Source organism: Lucilia cuprina, chromosome 4, assembly GCF_022045245.1.
Source record: "Lucilia cuprina isolate Lc7/37 chromosome 4, ASM2204524v1, whole genome shotgun sequence".
NCBI lineage: Eukaryota > Metazoa > Arthropoda > Insecta > Diptera > Calliphoridae > Lucilia > Lucilia cuprina.
In genome coordinates this window covers 73,100,866-73,123,977 of record NC_060952.1, presented here as the reverse complement: position 1 = coordinate 73,123,977, position 23,112 = coordinate 73,100,866, and the positions used below count along the sequence as shown (strand labels likewise).

Genomic DNA, 23,112 nt, shown 5'->3' with positions numbered 1-23,112 from the left:
TAGACTATAGACTAGACTATAGACTAGACTATAGACTAGACTATAGACTTGACTAGACTATAGACTTGACTAGACTATAGTCTAGACTATAGACTAGACTATAGACTAGACTATAGACTAGACTATAGACTAGACTATAGACTAGACTATAGACTAGACTATAAACTAGACTATAGACTAGACTATAGACTAGACTATAGACTAGACTATAGACTAGACTATAGACTAGACTATAGACTAGACTATAGACTAGACTATAGACTAGACTATAGACAAGACTATAGACTAGACTATAGACTAGACTATAGACTAGACTATAGACTAGACTATAGACTAGACTATAGACTAGACTATAGACTAGACTATAGACTAGACTATAGACTAGACTATAGACTAGACTATAGACTAGACTATAGACTAGACTATAGACTAGACTATAGACTAGACTATAGACTAGACTATAGACTAGACTATAGACTAGACTATAGACTAGACTATAGACTAGACTATAGACTAGACTATAGACTAGACTATAGACTAGACTATAGACTAGACTATAGACTAGACTATAGACTAGACTATAGACTAGACTATAGACTAGACTATAGACTAGACTATAGACTAGACTATAGACTAGACTATAGACTAGACTATAGACTAGACTATAGACTAGACTATAGACTAGACTATAGACTAGACTATAGACTAGACTATAGACTAGACTATAGACTAGACTATAGACTAGACTATAGACTAGACTATAGACTAGACTATAGACTAGACTATAGACTAGACTATAGACTAGACTATAGACTAGACTATAGACTAGACTATAGACTAGACTATAGACTAGACTATAGACTAGACTATAGACTAGACTATAGACTAGACTATAGACTAGACTATAGACTAGACTATAGACTAGACTATAGACTAGACTATAGACTAGACTATAGACTAGACTATAGACTAGACTATAGACTAGACTATAGACTAGACTATAGACTAGACTATAGACTAGACTATAGACTAGACTATAGACTAGACTATAGACTAGACTATAGACTAGACTATAGACTAGACTATAGACTAGACTATAGACTAGACTATAGACTAGACTATAGACTAGACTATAGACTAGACTATAGACTAGACTATAGACTAGACTATAGACTAGACTATAGACTAGACTATAGACTAGACTATAGACTAGACTATAGACTAAATTATAGACTAGAGTATAGACTAGACTATAGACTAGACTATAGACTAGAGTATAGACTAGACTATAGACTAGACTATAGACTAGACTATAGACTAGACTATGGACTAGATTTTAGACTAGACTGTGAAATAGGCTAAAGACTAGACAATAAACTAGATTACAGACTAGACTATGGGCTGGACTATAGACCAGACGATAGCCTGAACAATAGACAAGACTATATACTAGACTGTAGACTAGACTATAGACTAAACTATAGACTGGACTATAGAATAGACTATAGACTAAACACGGGACTGTGGGTATTAACTATAGACTTAACAAAAATCTAGGCTAGACTATGTACAATTTAGACTATAGACTGGAATACACTAATCTAAGCTATAGACTTGAAAATAGACTACAAACTAGTCTAAGAACTATAATATAGATTATATTACAGACTAAACTATAGACCAGAGTAGTTTAGTGTATATTATACACTAAACCATAGATTAGCCTATTCAAACTAAACTATATATTAGAAGTATATACATATGTATATGTATATAAGTTGAAGAAACTTCCGAAATTTTGTACTACGATGTATTTCTATATCAAAAAGTAAAAAAGTGCTTAATTTTTCACAATTGGTCCAAGGTGTTTCTCTTTATGGTATGGCGTTTATAATATATGTACTTCTCTTCACTTCTGATTATCAAAAAGCACTAAATTGGCAACGTTGAATAAATATAACATTTAGTAAATTTGTTGTGAAACTAGCAAACCACAATGTTTTTCTCTTAGTGAATGCGCTCAATACATATTTACCAGATTTTGTTGTATTTCTAAATATGATAACAATTGTTTTTAATATTATTTTTGTTTAAATTTTTATTCATTTTTTTTCTCAGTTTTATTTCAATAAATAAATTATAAGTTATAGAAAAAGTATAATAATACCGTATAACAATTGTTTATTATTATTTTTTGTTTGTTATTATTACTTTTCTTTTTATTAATTTTTTAGCTTTTTTTTTGTTTGTTTATTAATTATTTAAAGAGTTTTATTTATATTAATGTTTATTATTTGCTTTTAAGTTGCTTGTAATGTTTTTTATTGTTGTTGTTATTATTGGTAGATTTCAAATTTTTGTGGGTTTTGTTTTGAAATTGTTTTTTTTTTGTATTTAATGATTGGCTTTTTTGAACAAAGAAAAGAAACCGAAGAAATTAACAAATATTTTATTTTTTTATAATTTTTGTTTTTTATTTATTTTTATAAGTTTTTTGTTTTTTTTTCATAAATTTATTAAATTTTCAATAACTATGATTGTGTGTATTAAAATTAGAAAATATTTGTTTTTGTTTTGGTTTTTTTGTTGTTTGTTTGTTTTTATTTTAAATAATAGAATTGATTAGAAAAAGAAAAACTAAATTATTTAAACTAAATATTGTAGATTTTTGCGTGGGATAAGTTAGAGTTTTTTTAAATAAATTATTTATTTGGTTTTGTTTTTGTTTCATTCCATTTCATTTCATACAATTTTGTGACAAACTTTCGTGTTTTTTTTTTTCTTAGGCTTAAAATTTTATTTGCATTTGTTTATTGTTTTAAATTTGTTGAAATTTTGTGTTTTTTGTAATTAAATACTTGATATATATATTTATGATGTTGTTTATTGTTTAAATTTTATTAGATTTAGGGGAATTATGGGGATTTTCGTGAAATTTGTTTGTGGGGATGTTTAATAGTTTTTATTTCTGTTAATTTACAATGATTATTTAAGTGTTTTGTTTTTTCTCTCAGTGTATGTTTATAACATTTGTTTATATATTTGTCTACCATTTTTTTGTTATAATTTGTTTATGTAGGATTTTAAAGTAAATATTTTGTGGATTTTCTGTAACGGGATTGTATAGAATTTAGTTGTTTTTTTTTTTTTTTTGTATTTTTCTTTAAATATATTTATAAATATGTTTGTATATGTTTATTTTAATGTAAGTATGTACGAATTTATGTACGTTTTCATCAGAATTACTCATAAATATATTTATTTCTTTGTTTCTTTAATAAGTTTTTTTGTTGTTGTTGGTATTTTGTATTTTTTGTTTATAAATATATTGTTTAAAGCAAAAAAGGTACATTTCAAAGTATAATTATTTATGGCATTTTGTTAAAGGTTGTTGTTGTTTTTTCTCTTTTTCTTTTTGTTGTTGTTTTCTTCTATTATTTTATTATTATAATTATTATAATAATATAAAATTTATAAGATAGATATATTTTTTATTTATTATTTTTAATTTATGATATATTATGCTTTAATAGGAAACTTGTTTGTTTAATTTAAAATAAAGCACTAAATTTTGGAAATTTTTTTTATGCATTTAAATTTAATATTTTCATTTGTTTTTAATTAATATATTTTTTATTTTGTTTTAGTTTATTACAAGCCGAAGAAAATATTTTAGTTTAATCAATTGCTTTAAATAAGAAAAATCATTAAATTTAAAACATAAAACTTAAATAAATTAATCGAAGAAACTTAAATTATTTATGTTCATATACTAACTGTTATCTATGTAGTATGTATCTATGTTTGTAATTAATGTTTATATGTATAGGTTTAAGTATTTAGTATGTGTTATGTTTGTAGTAGTGTATTTTTTGTTTTTTTTTATATTTTCATCTAATTGTTTATGTTTTAGTTTTAAATTAATTAATTTTATTCTTTACTTTGTATATGCTTGGTAATTATTATTGGTCTATTCGCTTTGGTTTCTTTACTTTACGAGGTTTTAGTTATTGCAATTATAATTCTTTGTTTTACTTTATTAAAGTTTTATTTTTCGAACATTAGAAGCAATAAAAGTAACAAAAGTTTATGCTGCACTTACGTTTAATTGCTCGCAGTGTAGCGAACGGTAAATGGTACAAAATATGGTAAACAATGACAGTGTTGCCGTCTTAGCAATTTTAACAGCGTTTAATCGTTTAAATAGAAAGTGAAAGAGAAGTGTTATTTAATTTTTGGGAATTTGTAAAATGCCAAGTTTTTACTGACTTAAATGTACTTGATTTACCTAAAACACTTTAAAAGGTTTCCACTAATCTTACTCGTTTTCGTTATTGGAATTTTCGATAAAATTCTTTAAATTTATTTTGATATTTGGAAATGGAAAACGATTCCAATTGATTGTCTTTGGAACTATCATACTGACTTTTTCATTAACTAAACATACAAATGGGAAACAATACTCATGAAAAACTTGCACGTCCGTACGTAATTTTTGACAAATTCTTAACGAGAACTTTAATAATAAATGCGTATCGCTCCTCGCACTTGTTTAAAGTTGCGTTAAACACTTTTTCATATTCAAGGTAGGATCATACAGGTGCTTGCTACAAGATATAAGCATAATTTAACTGTTCGTGCGAACATTGTATTAGAATGGCGTGATGCGAATTAGGCTTAGAGTAGATCAATTTTTCTTAGTTTCTTATTAATATTAGCTGATTTTGAAATTAAACTCAGTTTTGAACTTGTGTTTATCAATTTTAAAGCTGGAGTTTCACACCATGCATTTTACGCTTCTTCGCATTCTACGCCACTGTCAAAAAATTAAAATGAAGGCTTAAGTATGCCTACTTTCTACGTTTCTAAGCATCATAAGCGGCGCCCGAATATTTCAGCTGATTTTGACAATTTATATTATATATTTAAAAAGCACGAAGTTTTTAAAAATGAAGCAAAAAAAACGTTAAAAAATCGTTGGACCTCCAGCATACGCTACATGCATTAAAGCTTATACCCCGTTTACACACAGAAATTATTCGTAATACAACTCTTCGCATAACTGTTTTTACTTCCTATATGAGGATATACTTAGGATATACTATTTTAGATTAATTAAAGTATTATTTGAATTATTTTCATAAGTGCAGCATAATTAAATAATAAAAACATTGTTTTGCGATAAATAAGATCAAATTAAAAAAAATTTGATTAAGAAACTTGGTGTTTTTATATATAATATTTTAGTTTAAAAACAATTTTACAAATTAATGCTTTCTTATATAAATACTAAAAAACCGGACGAATAGATTCAAATAAATATAGGGCATAATCATAACTCTGGAATTGGTATTCAATTAAATAAGAATATTTTAAGAAACTACGTACAGGAATCGAACAATATACCTTCATAGAGCACTGTATACGATTTTCACATTAGCATTTCGTAAAGGAGAATACAACAAGCTCAATAGGGGTTCTACAGTTTTAATTCGATCAAATTTTATTTCTTGGACATAATTTTAAGGCTTTTAACGTCTACACGTTTTTCAGCCCTAACAATATTGACAATAAAAATTTGCCATCACAATGTAAACTGTCAGTTCACACAGTTGCAAGATATTTGTCAGAAAATCTGTCCATATATTGTAAGACAGTTATCTGACAATATTGTCACCCAAAATGCCGTTAGTTTGCATTTTTTCGCTTTTGATTTGCCTGAAAATTACAATGAAATCATTGTAATTTTCAGACAACTAAACTTATTATGTGGTAATACAATTGTAAGGTGTTTTACAATTGTCTGAATTGAGAATTTACTTATTGCTTAAAATTTTACATTGTTAGTACATAGCCATTTCTTTCAACGTTGTATGATCTGTTAAACGTGTACTCATAAGTGAATAACAGTGTAAACTAATAAAATTTATTGTCTGACAATTGCTTATCAGTGAAATTGTAAGGTTTTTTTACAATCGACTAAACTTACAATTTGGATTGTCAGTACCTTGTCAGATCTTCCTATTTTGTATGATCTGACAACTGTGTATATATAGCTTTATATATATTGCAAATCCGAATCGGAAAGTAGAAGTTTCGAAAGTTTTATATGATAATTAATAAACTATTTAGTTAATTCATTCTTTCGAAGATACGAATTTGAGGTTGAACCAAAATTTTAAACAATCTGAGATTTAATACGTTATGTTTGGAAACATTTCCTAAACGGAATAGAAATTGAAGCCAAAAACAGTTTTAAATAACAACTCTGCTATTAAAATGGGTCCATATGTCTTTTTGTCAACTGTACTAGCTCAAATATCTTCAATCAATAATTTCAGTGTCAATACAATATATATATAGACCCAAAATATATAGCGACTTTTTTAAAAAACATGTCGATATTCCTTAAGAAAATTTCTATAGTAAATTTCTAAAGTTCCATAAGATATAGGAATGTACTACTAAGTTTCTGGTTATAATGTTACCATATGAAGAACTTTAAAAACAATAACATTTATTACCACTTCAAAAGTGGCCATTAAATGTCTATAGCACTAAGCCTTGTTTGGGGTATAATTCGGAACTGGTACAACGGTATTAATAGTATTTTAACATATTTTTAATATTGACATTTCCTACACGGAATCCTAAAAAATGTATACCCCGTTCAGACGATACAATTATTCAACGCTCAATTACGAACTGATTTATACCCCGTTAACACGGTGCAATTATTCGCTCTCATTCTACCGAATGACATGATTAGCCTACAAAATTTCAGCTGCGAATTACACAAGCTGTACGTAATTCAGTTTGAATTAAGTAAGAATTACAAATAAATAAGTGTCATCTATAATTATTTTGGATATTTCTTTTCATTTGTTGAAGAAGAAAATTACAAAATAAGCAAATAAATAGAAAATATAAAACTTAAACTGTTAAAATAATGTAATAAAAGTATTTTTGTATCATATACACACAAATATTCCAAAAAATTACAAAATAATGATTGAAACGGGTTATTTGGCGATTGTCATTCAGAGGTCGAATTTAGTATTTCAACTGCTCGTGTGAACCTGGTATTATAAATACTGTTTAAAAAATAAACTATGGCAACTCCACGTGTAAATACAATTACTGTATATGAGTGGCAAACTAACAAAGAACATTAATAAGGTAACAACGATATTAAACAAAAGAAAATGAATAGTTAAAATATAGAAATTTTATTAAATATAAAATTTAAACAATATTTTGATGTGTTATTATGAATGTATGTAAGTTAGCTTATTGTAGTATGATAAATTTAAATACGGCAGTGCCCTATTGTTATTATTATATTTGGATGGTTTCAAGTAGCTGTAGATTTTCAATACATATTTGTCAATTATTTAGTCATTATTTGATTTTAGTTACTAATAAATTCAATTATTTAAAGCATTTAAATGTAAAATTATATTTTAAACTAAAAAAGAGGTATTGAAAATACGAATAAATAAAGAAATTAAGAAGAAACTTTTTAAATTGTTAAAGTAATAAAGTAGTATTTTAGTCGTAGTTGTAGTAAATAGTAGTAGTAAGTATGTATGCATGTAAATATGTTAAGTGATTAGTAGTTGTTTTTAATGTTTTTTTTTAGTTTTTGTAATTATATTAGGAAATATATAATAAATCGAAGCCTTATGTTGAAAAAATTAAGTAAGTGTTAAATAAAAGAAATAAAGAAATAATTTGTTTAAACTTTTTTTGTTTTTTGTTTCACTCTATATGTATAAGTATAAGAAATAATGTATGTATAAGAGTTTTATAAGAGTTTTTAAATTTATTTTTGTTTGACTGTATTTATGTGTTAAGTTAAAGTGTTTAATGTTTTTTGTTTTTGATTTAATAAATTTTAGTTTTAATATATTTTTTTTGTTTTTCTTTTTAATAATTTTTATTTTTTTGGTTTGTTTTATATTATTAATTTCATTTAAATTAATAATTTATATGTATATGTATAGATTTTTTTATTATTCTTTATATAATATATATATTTTTTTTGTATTTTACTCAATTTGTTTTTTTTATTTTTTTATAAACTGGTCAGCAACAGTAGCAAATTTAACAATGTGCGTAACAAATAATTGTAAATATTTAATATGTTTTTATAAATTTTAATTTTTTTCTTTAATTTATCATTATTATTAATATTTAATATAACTTTATATTTAATATATATAATATAATATAATTTATGTATGTATAATATGTTTACAATCAATTAAATGATGGTGATTTTTGTTTTTAATATTCAATTAACTTTAAATTTGTTTAAACAAATATATTATTGCATTTCATTGGGGGATTTTATTTATTTTTTCAAAATTTTCATTACAATAATAATTATTTTTGTTTTTCTTTAATTAATTTAAAATTTTACAACGTTTTTTGTTGAATTGTTTTTCTTTTTAACAAAATTAATGAAAATATTTTTTTGTTTGCGGAGGAATAAATAAGTTTTTGTTTTCAACTATTTATTGGAAAATTTTATTGATTTATTTTGTTTTTATTTTTATTAATCCTTTAAGGTTTTTTTTTTCTTTGATGGGGATTTTTTTATAAAGAGCAAAAATATAGTTTAATTTTCTATCAATTTAAAATTAATAAAAAATTAATTACTATTTATATAATTTTATATATGGTTAATGACAAGAAAAGGTTTTTAAAAAATTAAATTATTTAAAATTTTTACACAATAATAATGTAAAATATAATCTTAGGAAAAAAAACAAACAGTTAAAGCAGTGGTCGTCACTCAAAGCCATCAACTAATGAGATATATAGTTTACATAGCGTAGGAATGTTTAAACCAAATATATTTTAATAAAAACACATGTCAAAATTTTTAGTATGAGGCAACTTTGACTGCGAACCCTTTAAGCCGACCACGGTTTTTTTTGATTTTGCATGAGAAAGAATAAAGAAAAATTATATTTTTTTTCTTCCTCTCTCTCTCACAAATTCAAAAGTTTCTATGTGTCAACCGTGACTGGGTTTTTACATATATTCGGATTAAAGCTTAAAATAAATACATGTGTCCTGACAGATATATAGACTAGTGTAAAGACAAAATTAGCGTCTAGCCAACGGCCTACTCTATTGACTATGAGCTACTCTATAGACTGGTCTTTGACTAGCCTATGAACTAATTTTGTGATTGATCAAGTATTTAGTTTAGGGGCTAATCCATATATGAACTAACCAATTGACCAGTCTATCGAATAGTCCAATGACAAGTCCACAAATATGTCTAAATACTGGTAATTCATTAACTTGGTTATTGACCAGTCTCTCTAGTCTAAGACAATCATGGAAAATTGAGTACTTCTTATTAAGTCTGTAGTCTAGTCTATAGTCTAATGTATAATCTAGTATGTAGTCTAGTCTAATATCTAGTCTTGTCTTTAGTCTAGAGTTTAGTTTAAAGTTTACAATATAGTCGAGTCTATAGTTAAGTCTAGTCTGAAATCTAGTATATATTCCAATATAAATTCTAGTCAGTCTGCAGTAAAGTGTAGACTATAGGTTAGTCAATAGTCAAAACAATAGGCTAGTTTAAAGTTATGTTCATAGTTTAGTCTATAATTTACTCTATATACTAGTCTATAGTATAGTTTTATTAGTTTATAGTATAGTGTATAATCTAGTAAGTAGCCTAACCTATGTACTTTAGTCTACAGTCCAGTATATAGTTTAGCTTATAGTCTAGTCCATATTCAAATCTATATTCTAGACTATAGACTAAATTAAAGACTAGAATATAGACAAGACCATAGATTTAACTATAGACTATGCTATAGACTAGACTATATATATAGTCCAAACTATAGTGTAGTCTAAATTTTAGTCTATAGTACAGTCTAGACTATAGTCCATCATATTCTATATAGTCTTGTCTGGACTTGTCTCTAGTCTATTTTATATGCTAGTCTAAGTCAAGTCTATAGTCTTATATAGTTTAGACTATTCTATAGATTCGTCTATGATTTAGTGATCTAGTCTGTGGTGTAGTATATGGTCTAGACTATAGTCTTGTCTATAGTCTAGTCTATAGTCTAGTCTATAGTCTAGTCTATAGTCTAGTCTAAGGTCTAGTCTTAGTATAGTTTATGGTCTATAGTCTAATATATAGTTTAGTCTGTAGTCTAGTCTATAGTCTAGTATATACTCTAGTCTATTCTTTAGTCTAGTTTATATAATATCCTATATCTAGTCTATAGTATATCCTATGTTCTAGTCTATAATTTGTTCTTTACGGTAGACTGTATTCTAGACCATGGTCTAGTCCGTAGTCTTATCTATAGTCTAGTCTATAGTCTAACAGTTTCGACTGCAATGTAGTCTATAGTTTAGTCTAAAGTCTAGTCTATATAAAATGATTTATTCTTATTGGAATCTTCGATAATCTATTTAATATAAACAACGGATTTTAAAAATATCGGTAGTCTAACACTTGGAATACTAAAGATATATTAAGTAAAATGTGAAATTTTGAAGATTTCATTTAAAGTTGTAAAGAACATAATTTTTAAAATATTTAGCAAAAAATTTAAATGGATCTTAAAATTCCTAAATAAAATAAACCTTTTCTTGTCTTTGTTATTATATTGTAAAGTTCTTCTTCTTCCTGTTTACTTCTTTTATTATTAATTATTTTCAATATGTATTATTAGTATTATTTTTGTTTTAATTAATTATTAAGTAATTTATTAATATATAATAATTATTATTAATATAATATATATAAAAACGACCTATAATATGACCGGGGTTATTTGCCAAAACCGAATCCGAATTTGCCAAAGAGATCCTTACCTTTCGACAGCACATCACCACCCGGCGCTGCTGCGGCGATACCTTTAAGACCGCCCAGCAGACCAGCACCGGGCCCTTGGCTCTGTGGTGGTGGCTGTTGACCTTGAGGTGGCACTTGTGGTTGTTGTTGTTGCTGCTGTTGTTGTTGGGGTTGCTGTTGTTGTTGCTGCTGTTGTTGTTGCTGCTGCTGTTGGCCGCCGCCAAATAATCCTCCCAGGCCGGTTGATGTTTGCTGCGTTGGCTGCGCACCACCTTGTGGTTGCATTGGATCTTGTTTTGGTGGTTGTTTAGATCCAAATAGACCACCGGTGGCAGCCGAAGTAGCACCCGAGAGCAAACTAGTTGCACCGGATAATAAACCGCCTGAGGGTTGCGATACGGGAGGAGGTTGTTGTTGCTGTTGTTGTTGTTGTTGTTGTTGCGGCTGACCCATCATACCCATTTGTCCCATCTGTTGACCAGGCTGCTGTTGCTGCTGGCCCATCATGCCCATTTGACCCATCTGCTGGCCCATCTGGTTCATTTGCTGTTGTCCCTGTTGACCCATTGGCTGCTGTTGACCCATCATACCCTGCTGACCCATTTGGCCCATTTGCCCCATGCCACCCATCTGTTGTTGTTGCTGTAACTGTTGCTGCTGCTGTTGTTGTTGTCCCATTTGCGTTTGTTGCTGACCATAAGGTTGTTGTTGCTGCTGCATGCCAGCAACATTACCACCGCGACCGATCATCCCCTGTAAAACAGTTCAATCCATTAAATATTTTTAAGATTTCGCTTTTGTAACTCAATTTAACAATTGAACAGTTTTTTTTTTTTTTGGTTTTTCAATAATCAAAAATAAAGGAAAAAATTAGCTAAAAAGAACTTGATAAAACATATAGTATTTTGTTCAAAAAGTAACAAAGTTGTGGGGCTTCAAAGAACAATATTATTTATTTATTTTTTTATTTTTAACTAAGTAAATTGTTTAAAAGGAAGAAAAAGTTGTTATTTTAAAAAAATGCCAAGAGAAAAACACATGTAAGGAATCCACTCTGGGGTTTTTTATTTTAATTTTTAACTGTTTTTTTAAAAATCATCTTTAAATTCCCTTTGGATTTTATTATTTTTTCAATACATTAATCAAAAGAAGTATTTATGATTAAAAGTGTGTAATTAATGTGTGTAAAATACTTGAAACAAAAATATTGGGCCAATTTTATATTATTTTATTTTTGTTACTACTTTCAACTATTTAACTACAAATTTATGATGAATGAAATAAGAAAATAGTTGTGTTTACCTTCAAAGCTTTTTACTTTATATTTAATATTAATTAAATTCTTTTTAAATTTTATTTCATAAATATGTTCTACTCATGGTTTGGAATGTTAAGATAAAATCTTTTATAACACATATTTTGCATACAACACCCTGTCGTTGCAAGAGATTTGTTAATTTGTGAGTGTTAACTTTACGCACTATATTGTTATTGTTTATATTAATTGATTAGTTCGCGAAAGATTGTGATCATTTTAAAAGTTTGATTTTATGTAAAATTCGTTTTAGATTATTGTATTATTATTAGTTAAATTTTGAATAATGGTAAGCTTATTATTTAATTCAAGTTATTTATAAAAAAATTAAATGTATATCTTCCGATTCCATAAATATTCAATATTTTTTATATTTGAGTGAAAATCATAAAGTTTTTAAAAAATAACTGATTTTGTTTCAATGGTTGGATCTGAAAATGTTTAATTGTGGACACATCTAAGCAAACAATCTTCTGAAAATTATTTTAAATATATTAAAAGCTTAGACCTTGGTTGGATCTGAAAATGTTTAATTGTGGACACATCTAAGCAAACAATCTTCTGAAAATTATTTTAAATATATTAAAAGCTTAGACCTTGTAGTGGACGATTCGTAAAAGATATTTTCGAATGTCGACAATATTAGGCAAAGACTCTGCTGACGACTAGACAAGCGATATTTTGTTGCATCTAGTCGTCTACACATTGTTCTATACAAAAAAAAAAAAACAAATAGGAAAGTATAGTCGGACATGAAAAAAAAAACAAATAGGAAAGTATAGTCGGACATGGCCGACCATATAATTAATACCTTACACCATGAATATATTTTAAAAAAATTTATTTTTTATCGATATAGGATCTAAGTGGTGGTGTCTGCAAAAAATACAATATTTTTAGCAATATCATCCGTGTAAACGTTGACGACAAAGTAAAATATATTGTGAACCATAAAATCTATGTAATCGTTGACGATAAAGTGGTGAATTAAATCATCTATATTGTCGTCAGTGAATATATAGCCGGCTATAGTCTATAGTCTAGTCTATTATAGTCTGGATATCATAGTCTAGTCTATAGTCTATTCTATAGTCAAGTCTATAATCTAATCTATAGACTAGACTATAGTCTAATTTATAGTCAAGTCTATAGTCCAGGCTATAGTCTGGTCTATAGTCCAGTCTATAGTTTGGTCTGTAGTCCAGTCTATAGTTTAGTTTATAGTCTAGTCTTTAGTCTAGTCTATAGTATAGTTTATAGTATAGTCTATAGTTTAGTCTATAGTGTAGTTTATATTCTAATCTTTAGTCTAGTCTATAGTCTAGTCTATAGTCTAATCTATATAGTCTAGTCTATAGTCTAGTGTATAGTCTAGTCTATAGTCTAGTCTATAGTCTAGTCTATAGTCTAGTCTATAGTCTAGTCTATAGTCTAGTCTATAGTCTAGTCTATAGTCTAGTCTATAGTCTAGTCTATAGTCTAGTCTATAGTCTAGTCTATAGTCTACTCTATAGTCTACTCTATAGTCTAGTCTATAGTCTAGTCTATAGTCTGGTCTATAGTCTAGTCTATAGTCTAGTCTATAATCTTGTCTATGGTCTAATCTCTGGTCTAGTCTACAGTCTAGTCTAGATATCATAGTCTATTCTATAGTCTAGTCTATAATCTAATCTATAGTCTAGTCTATAGTCTAATTTATAGTCAAGTCAATAGTCCAGGCTATAGTCTGGTCTGTATTCTAGTCTATAGTCTAGTCTATAGTCTGGTCTGTAGTCTAGTCTATAGTCTAGTATATAGTCTAGTCTATAGTCTAGTCTATAGTCTAGTCTATAGCATAGTCTATAGTCTATTCTATAATCTAGTCTATAGTCTAGTCTGTAGTCTAGTCTGTAGTCTAGTCTGTAGTCTAGTCTGTAGTCTAGTCTGTAGTCTATTCTATAGTCCAGTCCAATGACCAATTGTGAAATTTTACAGTTACATTTCTGTCCAAAAAAGTTTTATTTTGCATATTTCGTAGAAATATCTTAATTAAGTAATGAGTAATGTGCGTTAAAGTGATTTTTGTAGGGTACCTTGTATGGGAGCTATTACCAATTGTGTACTAATCAAAAAATTTTTTCCTTAACATGAATTTTATTAACATTTTTAAAATTTTCTGAAGATGTCGACATTTTGACGGAAGTTATTAACAATAAACACATTTTTCGGGAATATGTACGTTGGTATGAGAGGTTTTTTGAAATTGTGAACCGATTCCGCTAATTTTCAAGTTTCGCCAAGAGCCAAGTTTTTATGTAGAGAGAAAAGTGTAGTGATTTTTATGGAATATTGCACAGTTTTTGTGAAAATTACATTAGAAATTGTAAAAAAGCGTAAATTTTCCGGATTTTTTTATTTTTAATGTATATCTTTTTCGATGTGAACCGATTTAGCTTTTAAATTTGGTTTAAGTGATATTTAGAGCGGAATAGTCTTTTATATCGACTTATATTTGTACTAGAGTAGTCATTGTATATTTTAAAGACTACTACAACAATTAGTCCTTGGGCTAGTATACGGACTAGGCAGAACTCTACTCCTTATTCTATTGTCTCGTCTATAGAGTAGTCTAGAATATGGAGAAGTGTGGTCTAGAGTGTAGACTAGACTATGGTCTAGTCTAAAGACTAGTCTTTTACACAGAGTAATTACCTTTATATAGGACTTCTCTTCAAAGGAATAATGAGTTAAGAATGAAGTTAGGTATTTAATTGATAGGTTCACGGAGTAATGAAGACGATTCGGCATGTTTGGTTTACATTACCAGAAGCTTATCAAATTGTTTAAACTATTAAATCAAATTTTGAATGAATGCGCAAAATTGTATAAGAGAAATATAAATTCGTAAAAAGACTTTTTTTCAAAAGCATAAGTTGAATTATTTAACATCAAATCGATTAAACTATTTAATCAAATTGCCAATGGTTACGCAATATTGTATGAGAGAAATAGAAAGCTTTTCCAAAACCATAAGTAGAATTATTTTGAAAATATATACATACATATGTAAGTATGCATTTGACTGTATGTAGAACTAGCAACTTTTTTTCTATTGTCAAATTTATACTTGACAATTAAATTATTTAAATATATTAATGTATGTTAATCTAACAAAAACTATGATTGATTATAAACATATTTTTGTTAAATAAGCAAAAAAAAAGAAACACCTTTAACTCAACTCTCTAGAAATTATTAGTGTGGAAAAAAAGCAATTTCTTTTCCTCAATGTTTCAATGTTTGAAATATTAAATGTTTTGGAGTAAGTGGAGTTTTTTTGTGTTGGATTTTCAGTTAAATTAAATTAAAATTAGGAAATTAATCAAAAAATGGAACGAAAACAAAATTCAAATGGAATTAAACTTAAATTTGTAAAAAAGAAACAAAACAATAATAATTTAGCAAATTTATAATACAAAAACATTTAAACTTAATTTTGTTTTTTTATATATTTTTTTGGTAGTAAAAAGCAAATTTGAAAATAATAATTAAAAAAAAAATTAATTAATAATTATATACTAATAGACAATAAAAACTAAAAAAGACATATTTTTACACATACAGTGAATCACATAGAAATTTTTTATACACCATTTATTACATCCAATATTTAAAATTTTTTAAAAAAAAATATATATTTTTTTAATAATAAATTATGTTTGTTAAGAGGTACAAGTAAAAAGTACTATTAATTAAAATAAACGTTAAGTTAATTAATTATTGTTGTTGTTAATTTTTTACGATTATTAATACTAGTATTTATATTTGTTAAAAATGTTGAAAAATGAAACAAAACAAAATAAAATGATACATCTATAGATATACATAGTTAAAGCATTTCATTGATTTTTTTTTTTCTGGATTTGTTTTCTAAAAATATATATTTATTTATTTAATTACACTAAAAACAAATGCTGCTCTAATTCTAGTTACTAGATTAGATAATTAGCATTGATATTGAGTATTTGATGTATTTACAAAAGTTTGAGATTTTATTCAGTACTGGCTTGAGTTGTTTTTCTATAAAAAATTAAAAAATATTTTGTGATTTTTTTTCATTTTATGAACATGATGGTTTTAAAAATTAAAAAAAAAAACTTAACGAAATTAAAGAAAAAAAAAAAAATAAAAAACTTAAAAAGAAATAAGTTCGCTCTGCTTTGTGTGGCATGTTTTATTATTATATTCAATGTGACAAAGTTTTTCTGGGTGACAAATGTTTAATAACGAAGGCGGGCGAATACAATAAAAGAATCATTTCATTAGTACAATATTACGAATGACTCCTTAATTGTCTCCTTTGCCCACTAAAATTGGTTTCTTTTCCCATAGAATAAATAATAAATTTAGAAATTAAAAAAACATAAAATAAAAAAATTATAATATTTAAAAAGCAAATAATGCAAAAAGTAAACAGAAAATAAAAACAAAAAACGATAGTGAAAAGGAAAATTAGAAAACTTAGAGTTTAGTTTTAATAAGGGTTTTCATTAGTTTTTGTATGAATTCTGTGAAATGTTGTCTTATGAAATCGGGAGGAGTGCATTTAAAAGATGTTGCTGAGATTAAGATATTTGAAAATATTAAAAATAGTTTAATTCTAAGTATGTTGACTCCATTAGATCAACTTACTCATGGTTCCTCTACTGTTTTTCATCTGTATTATATAAAAACTTCTAAATAGGTTGGAGAATGGAGTTTTATAATTCACTTCTATATTCAAAAAGTTAGAGAAGATCAGCCAACAAAAATATACCGTTCATGGTTTACAAGCCCAATACCAATAACCAATCTGAAACTTTAGACGGCATGAGGCCTCTGCATTCCATGTAAGAATAAATCATTAATGTTTATCTCAATTTCATTGAGTCCGATAAATAATCACCCCTATCGCCAATCAATATTTCACGTGAAATATGTTTCCTTTTCACTTTTTTCGTTCACTAACTTTTTTGTCAGGAAAAAAATTCCCTGTTGTGAAATTTGTAAACATTAAACAGCTGTTGCATACAAAATCAACTATTGTGAATGAATTTTTCACAACAAGGTTACAATTTTCCCATCGAGAGGAACGAAAGTTTCAAGGGAACAAAAATTTTACTTCTATTTGCGTTAAGGTTGAATAAGAAATACTGTCCTTGAATACAAATGATCTTCACAAAATTATACTATCCACTTAGTTATGATAGCTATCCATAGCGTCATAGGACATCATGTTGCCGAACTAAATCCAAAACAAATAACTCCACATTTGCTATTATAGACAAAGTTCTAAAAGTATTCAGCAAAAAATAACTTCTGAAGAATCGAAAAAGAAGTAGAATTTATTCCATGGAAGTACAAAAAACACCTGAAGAACTGATGATTTCAACACAGGCTTGTCATAGGAGAGATGTCCTTTTTATTTCATTGCAAATTCACTATTATTGAAGTCATGCTCAAGAAGTTATTTTTATGTTTTTTAGAATTTATTTCGAAGTGAAATTGTAGTATTATAGAATACAACTACATAATTTGATTTGCTATTAACACTTATAAGGACACATTTAATGCTAGCTTTGAAGTGGTGATAAATGTTATTCATTTGGAAGCACTTCGTTTAATTTGTGCGAAGGTATTACAGTTTTATTGAAGTTCTTCTAAGACATGAGTGGAATTAACACAACAAATAATATAGAATATCATCGACCAATACTTCATAGTTATCTAAATATGAGTCCTAACAAACATGTCAAAACTTCAAAAGCAGTCACCATTTATGATTTAAAACCGCCTTCAAATATAGAAACAATAGTTGTTCAATTGTTTCGGCTATTTTAATATTATGAAATATTTAGTAGAGGCGACAAATGTATATTTAGTTAGATAGTCAACATCAGATCCCCAGAAGAAATTACACAAAAACACTAGAAATATTGAGAGGGATGCGTTCTCGGAACAAAATTAATTGTCCCATTCATTATTAAAGTCGTATTGTTTTAGCGTTGTATGTTATAAACATTTTTGAAATAATTTTTTTTGATACAAAAAGAAATCATAACAGAAAAATTTTATTACAACCAAAATCATAATCTTTCTGGGGCAAAATTACTACACGTACCAAATTTCATCGAATTATTTTTATTTTTAAAATTGCGAACTAAACGTTGTTTAAAAAGAAAGACCACCGCTTAATAAAAACTGAAAAAATTATTATTAGGAGATTGGGGGACCAATGAATATTACAATATGAACTTCAAAGTTCATTAACTTATTGCATACGATAACCAGCACTATAAGAATATTTAAGATTGTAATATGGGGGTTAGATGGAGAATATGGAGCAGTGTTAAATGATATTATATATAAAACGTACTTCTATCATATTTGATCGCAATATCGATAATATTAAGAGATTATAGATCACCAAAGTGGATACAAATGAAACCGACTGTAATATAATGTTCCCTTCACCTTCTAAAAGGGACCTTAACATTTTAATGTCCTAGATGAAAACCACTTAGTCATTCCATGTATTACATCATGGAATTATGGGACTACATGATCGGTGACATGTTCCAGGCCTGCATTATATGGGACTACAAAAGGAATCATGTACTTCAATCATATTTACAGATGAGTAGTTTTTGGACTAATTAAATGGATCATGTATTGCAATAATTTTGATGTGTCCATTTAAGTGGGGCCTTCAAACGATTACATTTTACGAACATAAAGTCTAAAGGTCACTTTACACGATCACACTTTACGTACGTAAAGTCAATTGAAAAAGTAAATTGAAATTTCATCCGTATAACAAAAGAGAATAAAAGTCGTATGATTTCTATTTTTTGTGTTGACACAATTGGTTTAAAATAACAACAAAGTAAGATGGAAACAGCTGTTTCCCTTTTTTGTGTGTGTTTTCATAAAAACACATCCCTGATGTAATGTGAATTGCTTGTTTTTTGATTTATTTAAAAAAATATAGAAAGCCATACGAGTGTCAAATTTTCATCTGTATCTATCTTTCAATGTGTGATGGTTTAATTACATTTTGCGTTTTGAGCGCCCCATCCGTTCTTTTCTACACAATATTTTTGAAAATTTTGATCATAACTCTTGTGTGCTCGTGTGAAGGCACTTTTGTTAACCGCAAAACTACACCCTTACAAAGATAAGTACCTAATCCGTTAAGTAATCCTATGTCATGCATGTCATGTATAATTTTAAAAACTACATGTTCTATGACCTTTCGAGGTGTTACAAACGAACTGACAAACCCGTACAAGTGTATCAAATCTTTCAACTAATTTAAATGCACTCCTTCTTTAAATGCGGCGGGAGAGGAGAAATAATGACTGATAAAGTGATGTTATTGTTGTAATATTGTTATTGTGAGTTGGTAAATAGTGAAATGTGATTATGTTTTTTGTTGTTGTTGTATTTAATTATTATATTATTTTGGAAATTAATCGACTACTAAATGAATAAATTATTTTCAATATCTAGTAATTTAAAAGTGCTCTAACTAAATATGGTTTATATGGTTTTCTTAAATTTTCTAGGAAATTTAAAGTTTAATATAACTTGATTTGTTATTGTTGTTTTATAAATTTATATAAAATAAATATAAATGATTTTTGTTAAAATGTTGCTAGCTATACATAAAAACGTACTAACTGTAGATTTTCAGTTGTATTGCAAATATTTGTTGATTTTAAATATTTAGTTTGTTTTTTTTTTTTTTTTTGCTGTTGAAGATGAAGAGCATTTAGCATAAATATGTTTATTTTTGACATTTGACATTTAAATTGACAAGTGAGATGATGTTTTTGTAAAAAAATGTGTTACAAAGCAATAATATTATGAAGGGTTTTGTATGGTGTTAAAAAATATGTAATAACAACTACAATTTTTTTAAAAAAGTGTTTTTTTTTATTTTTTTTACGTTTTATTCCAAAAGTTTTTTAAAGTAGTTTTTTTAACCTTACAACTGTTTTGAAACTCAAATTAAATATTTAACAGTTTGAAAACTAAACTAAACACAAACTAAAATAAATAAACAAAAACAATGAACAATTTTTATATAATTAATGCATGATTAAGTAGTTGAGTTTTTGTTTATTTTTTTTTTAATTTCACAAAGACAGAGTTGTAGTACATAGTAGTAGTAATAGTAGTAAAATTGGTTTTTAAAGAGACAGTTAAAAAAGTGTTTAATTTGTTTGATTTGTTGAAAAAAAACAGAACAAATATTTATATAGAAAAAAGTGAGTGGAGGGTAAGTGGATAATTTGGGTGGTTAAGTAGAGGTAGTTTATTTTTTCTAGTAAAGTAGTTTAGGCAGAGTTTAATGGTAGTAGTAGTAGTAAGTAGTAGTATAACGTAACGTATATTTTTTTCAAAAACAAAAATTAAAAACAAATTTAAAAATGCATTTTTTTTGAACAAAAAAACGTAAAGAAGAAAGAGTATTTACCTGCGTTTGGTGATCGGGGGCAGGGTGGCCCGTGTTGTCTAACAGTGTAGGGGAAGCAGGGCGAGCATCTATAGCAACAAATATAACATAAAGACTTCACATTTACCACAGCAGACCATTACAAAATAATTTTGTTTTAACTTAAATTTGTTTTTTTGTTTTTGTTAAAGAAACAAATATAAAATTAAAAATAAAAGAAACTCAAAGAAAATGAATAGAAAAAAAAAACAAAACGAAAATCGAAACACGAGTTATAAAACAGAATTTCTCAAAAAATTTCCTCCATTTGTTTGTTTTATAACATAAAAGAATAGAAAAGAAAAATAATATAAATTTGTTTTGTTGCTTGTATTGAAAACCAATTTGTTGTTGTTGTTATATATAGTTTGTAACCTAAAGTTAATAAAATCATATTTTAAACCGATCGTTACAAGTTCAGATGATTTGTGCTCAGTTTAATTCAAATTTAATTAAGCTTTTTTCAAGCTCATTTCAGTTTAGATCAGTTCACTTTCATTTCATATAGACAAAACACATCAGCATCTAAAGGCCTGTGCATTAAATTGTAGTTTCTATATAATTCACCGCAAGTTTATACATATATATTTCTTTTTTTATAAAAATTACTTAAAATTAATTTTACTAGTTTTTTTTACATATAAATACACATTTAACTAAAAAAAATCTTATAAACACAATGAAACTTAAAAAGAAAAAACTTAGTTTTGCATTTTATATAAAAAGCTGTTAAATTAAAAGAAAAAAATAAATAAATAAATTAGAGAAAAAAATTATTGAAATATATTTATTAGAAAGAGAAAGTGTAGTTTTATTTTATATATAAAACGTTTAATATGAAAAAAGAAAAAAACGTTACCTTTAAAAATGTTGTATTTTGTCTTTCAAAAACTTAAGTTTTCGTTAATATTTTTTTTTTTTTGTTCAATATAATTAATAATATATGTATATAAAATATTACACAATATTACATAGTTATTTAATTGTTTGTTTGATTTTTGTTTTTACATTAAATTTGTTTAATTTATAAAAAAAGAAAAAAGTTATTAATTACATATGTTTTTTTTTAATTAAAATTTAAGATTTATTTTGAATTAGTGCTTAAAGCTGTTAATAAAAGTATTGTTGTTGTTATTGTTGTTTTATATATATAAAATGATATGTCACATGATTAATATATAAATTAAATTGTATATCACAGATTCTTTTATTTGTTAAGAACAAAACAAATGCATTAAACCATCAAAGACATGTATTGGAGTTTTGTTTTTATTAATAAATTTGCTTAAAGAAATTATTCTGTACATAAGATTTTTTACAGTGTACTTAATTGAAAATAACAAATATGTTGCCAGATCAAACACATTTTAATTTGTAATAGTGTTGTTAAGGATTGAATTGTTGGTGGGAGTGAAAAGTACACAACAAAGTTAACAAACTAAACTACTCTTTTTCAATCATGCAGAATATGACAAATCTAACTTTTACACAAGAGAGATAATTAATAAAGCTTTTAAATCTTATTAAAATAAAAAGGATCCAAGTCCTTATTTTTGTGAAGAATAGAATAAAATATCAAATATGTATACAGAATCAAAATAAATCCATTCGCATATAAAGTAGGGTTTAGATTATATTTCTTCAATATAGATGGTTTCTCATATTGAGCAGCGTTTAATCCGAAACAACCTATTGTTATATCAAGCTTTAAGTGAAGTTATCTCGGAGAGGAAAGAAGATGTTTTAAATGTTAAGCCTTTAATTAAAGTGACAAACAGAATAGACTTTTAGAAACACATTTTATAAATTAAGTTAAAAGATTCAAAATATGCTTACAATTTAGTTTTTTGAAACTTCAGGTCAGATGGGACGGTGTTTTTTGAGATTTGAATTTTGCTTGTCTCAATCCCTTTTTAAAGTATACATTGGTCTCTGAGTCAAACATTTGCCTGCCTGTGTTATCAATGATTTTCGCATGGAACTAGAATAATGTTCACTAACCAATTTAAAAGGGTTTTCATAACTGAATACAATATGAGAGAAAATGTCAATTACATTTCAAACCCTCTTTAAAAAGCTCCTTGAATGAAGAATTACTGGAAACAACTAGAATTACAATAATATATAAGTGGGACTACGAGTGACACGTTGACAATATAGGTTTATATACCCCATGGTATACATAAAATCGGAGGCCCACCAGGACCACTGTGATTCTATTTATGAAATAACATAATTAAACAAAAAGAAAGAAATGTGAAAAGACTTGAAAAGTGAAATAAAAGTTCTCTTTGAAAAGAATTTTCTATACTCGATAACCAAAGGAATGCTCTATAGTTTATCTCTCATTTGTAGCGGATTCCTTGCTCTAGACCTTATACTCTGCCTCATCAATCCTAATTGTACTCAGATTGCCTGAAATCCCTTCAATGATACTAG

The 23,112-nt window shown here is 26.8% G+C and overlaps 1 protein-coding gene across 30 annotated transcripts in view; it reads right to left on the bottom strand.

Moving 5' to 3' along the window:
* Positions 1 to 9,902: 9,902 nt before the first annotated feature.
* Positions 9,903 to 23,112, bottom strand: part of LOC111675456 (RIMS-binding protein 2) — a 46,846-nt gene continuing 33,636 nt past the window's right edge. For 29 of the 30 annotated variants that reach the window (XM_046948913.1, XM_046948926.1, XM_046948936.1 and 26 more), the window contains 2 exons: positions 20,656 to 20,723; positions 9,903 to 11,593 (listed from right to left, as the gene is read on the bottom strand). In XM_046948913.1, coding sequence (XP_046804869.1) covers positions 10,817 to 11,593; positions 20,656 to 20,723 — 845 coding nt within the window. In that variant the 3' untranslated portion in view covers positions 9,903 to 10,816. The remainder of the gene's footprint in view (positions 11,594 to 20,655; positions 20,724 to 23,112) is intronic. The other variant, XM_046948937.1, reaches the window with a different exon arrangement.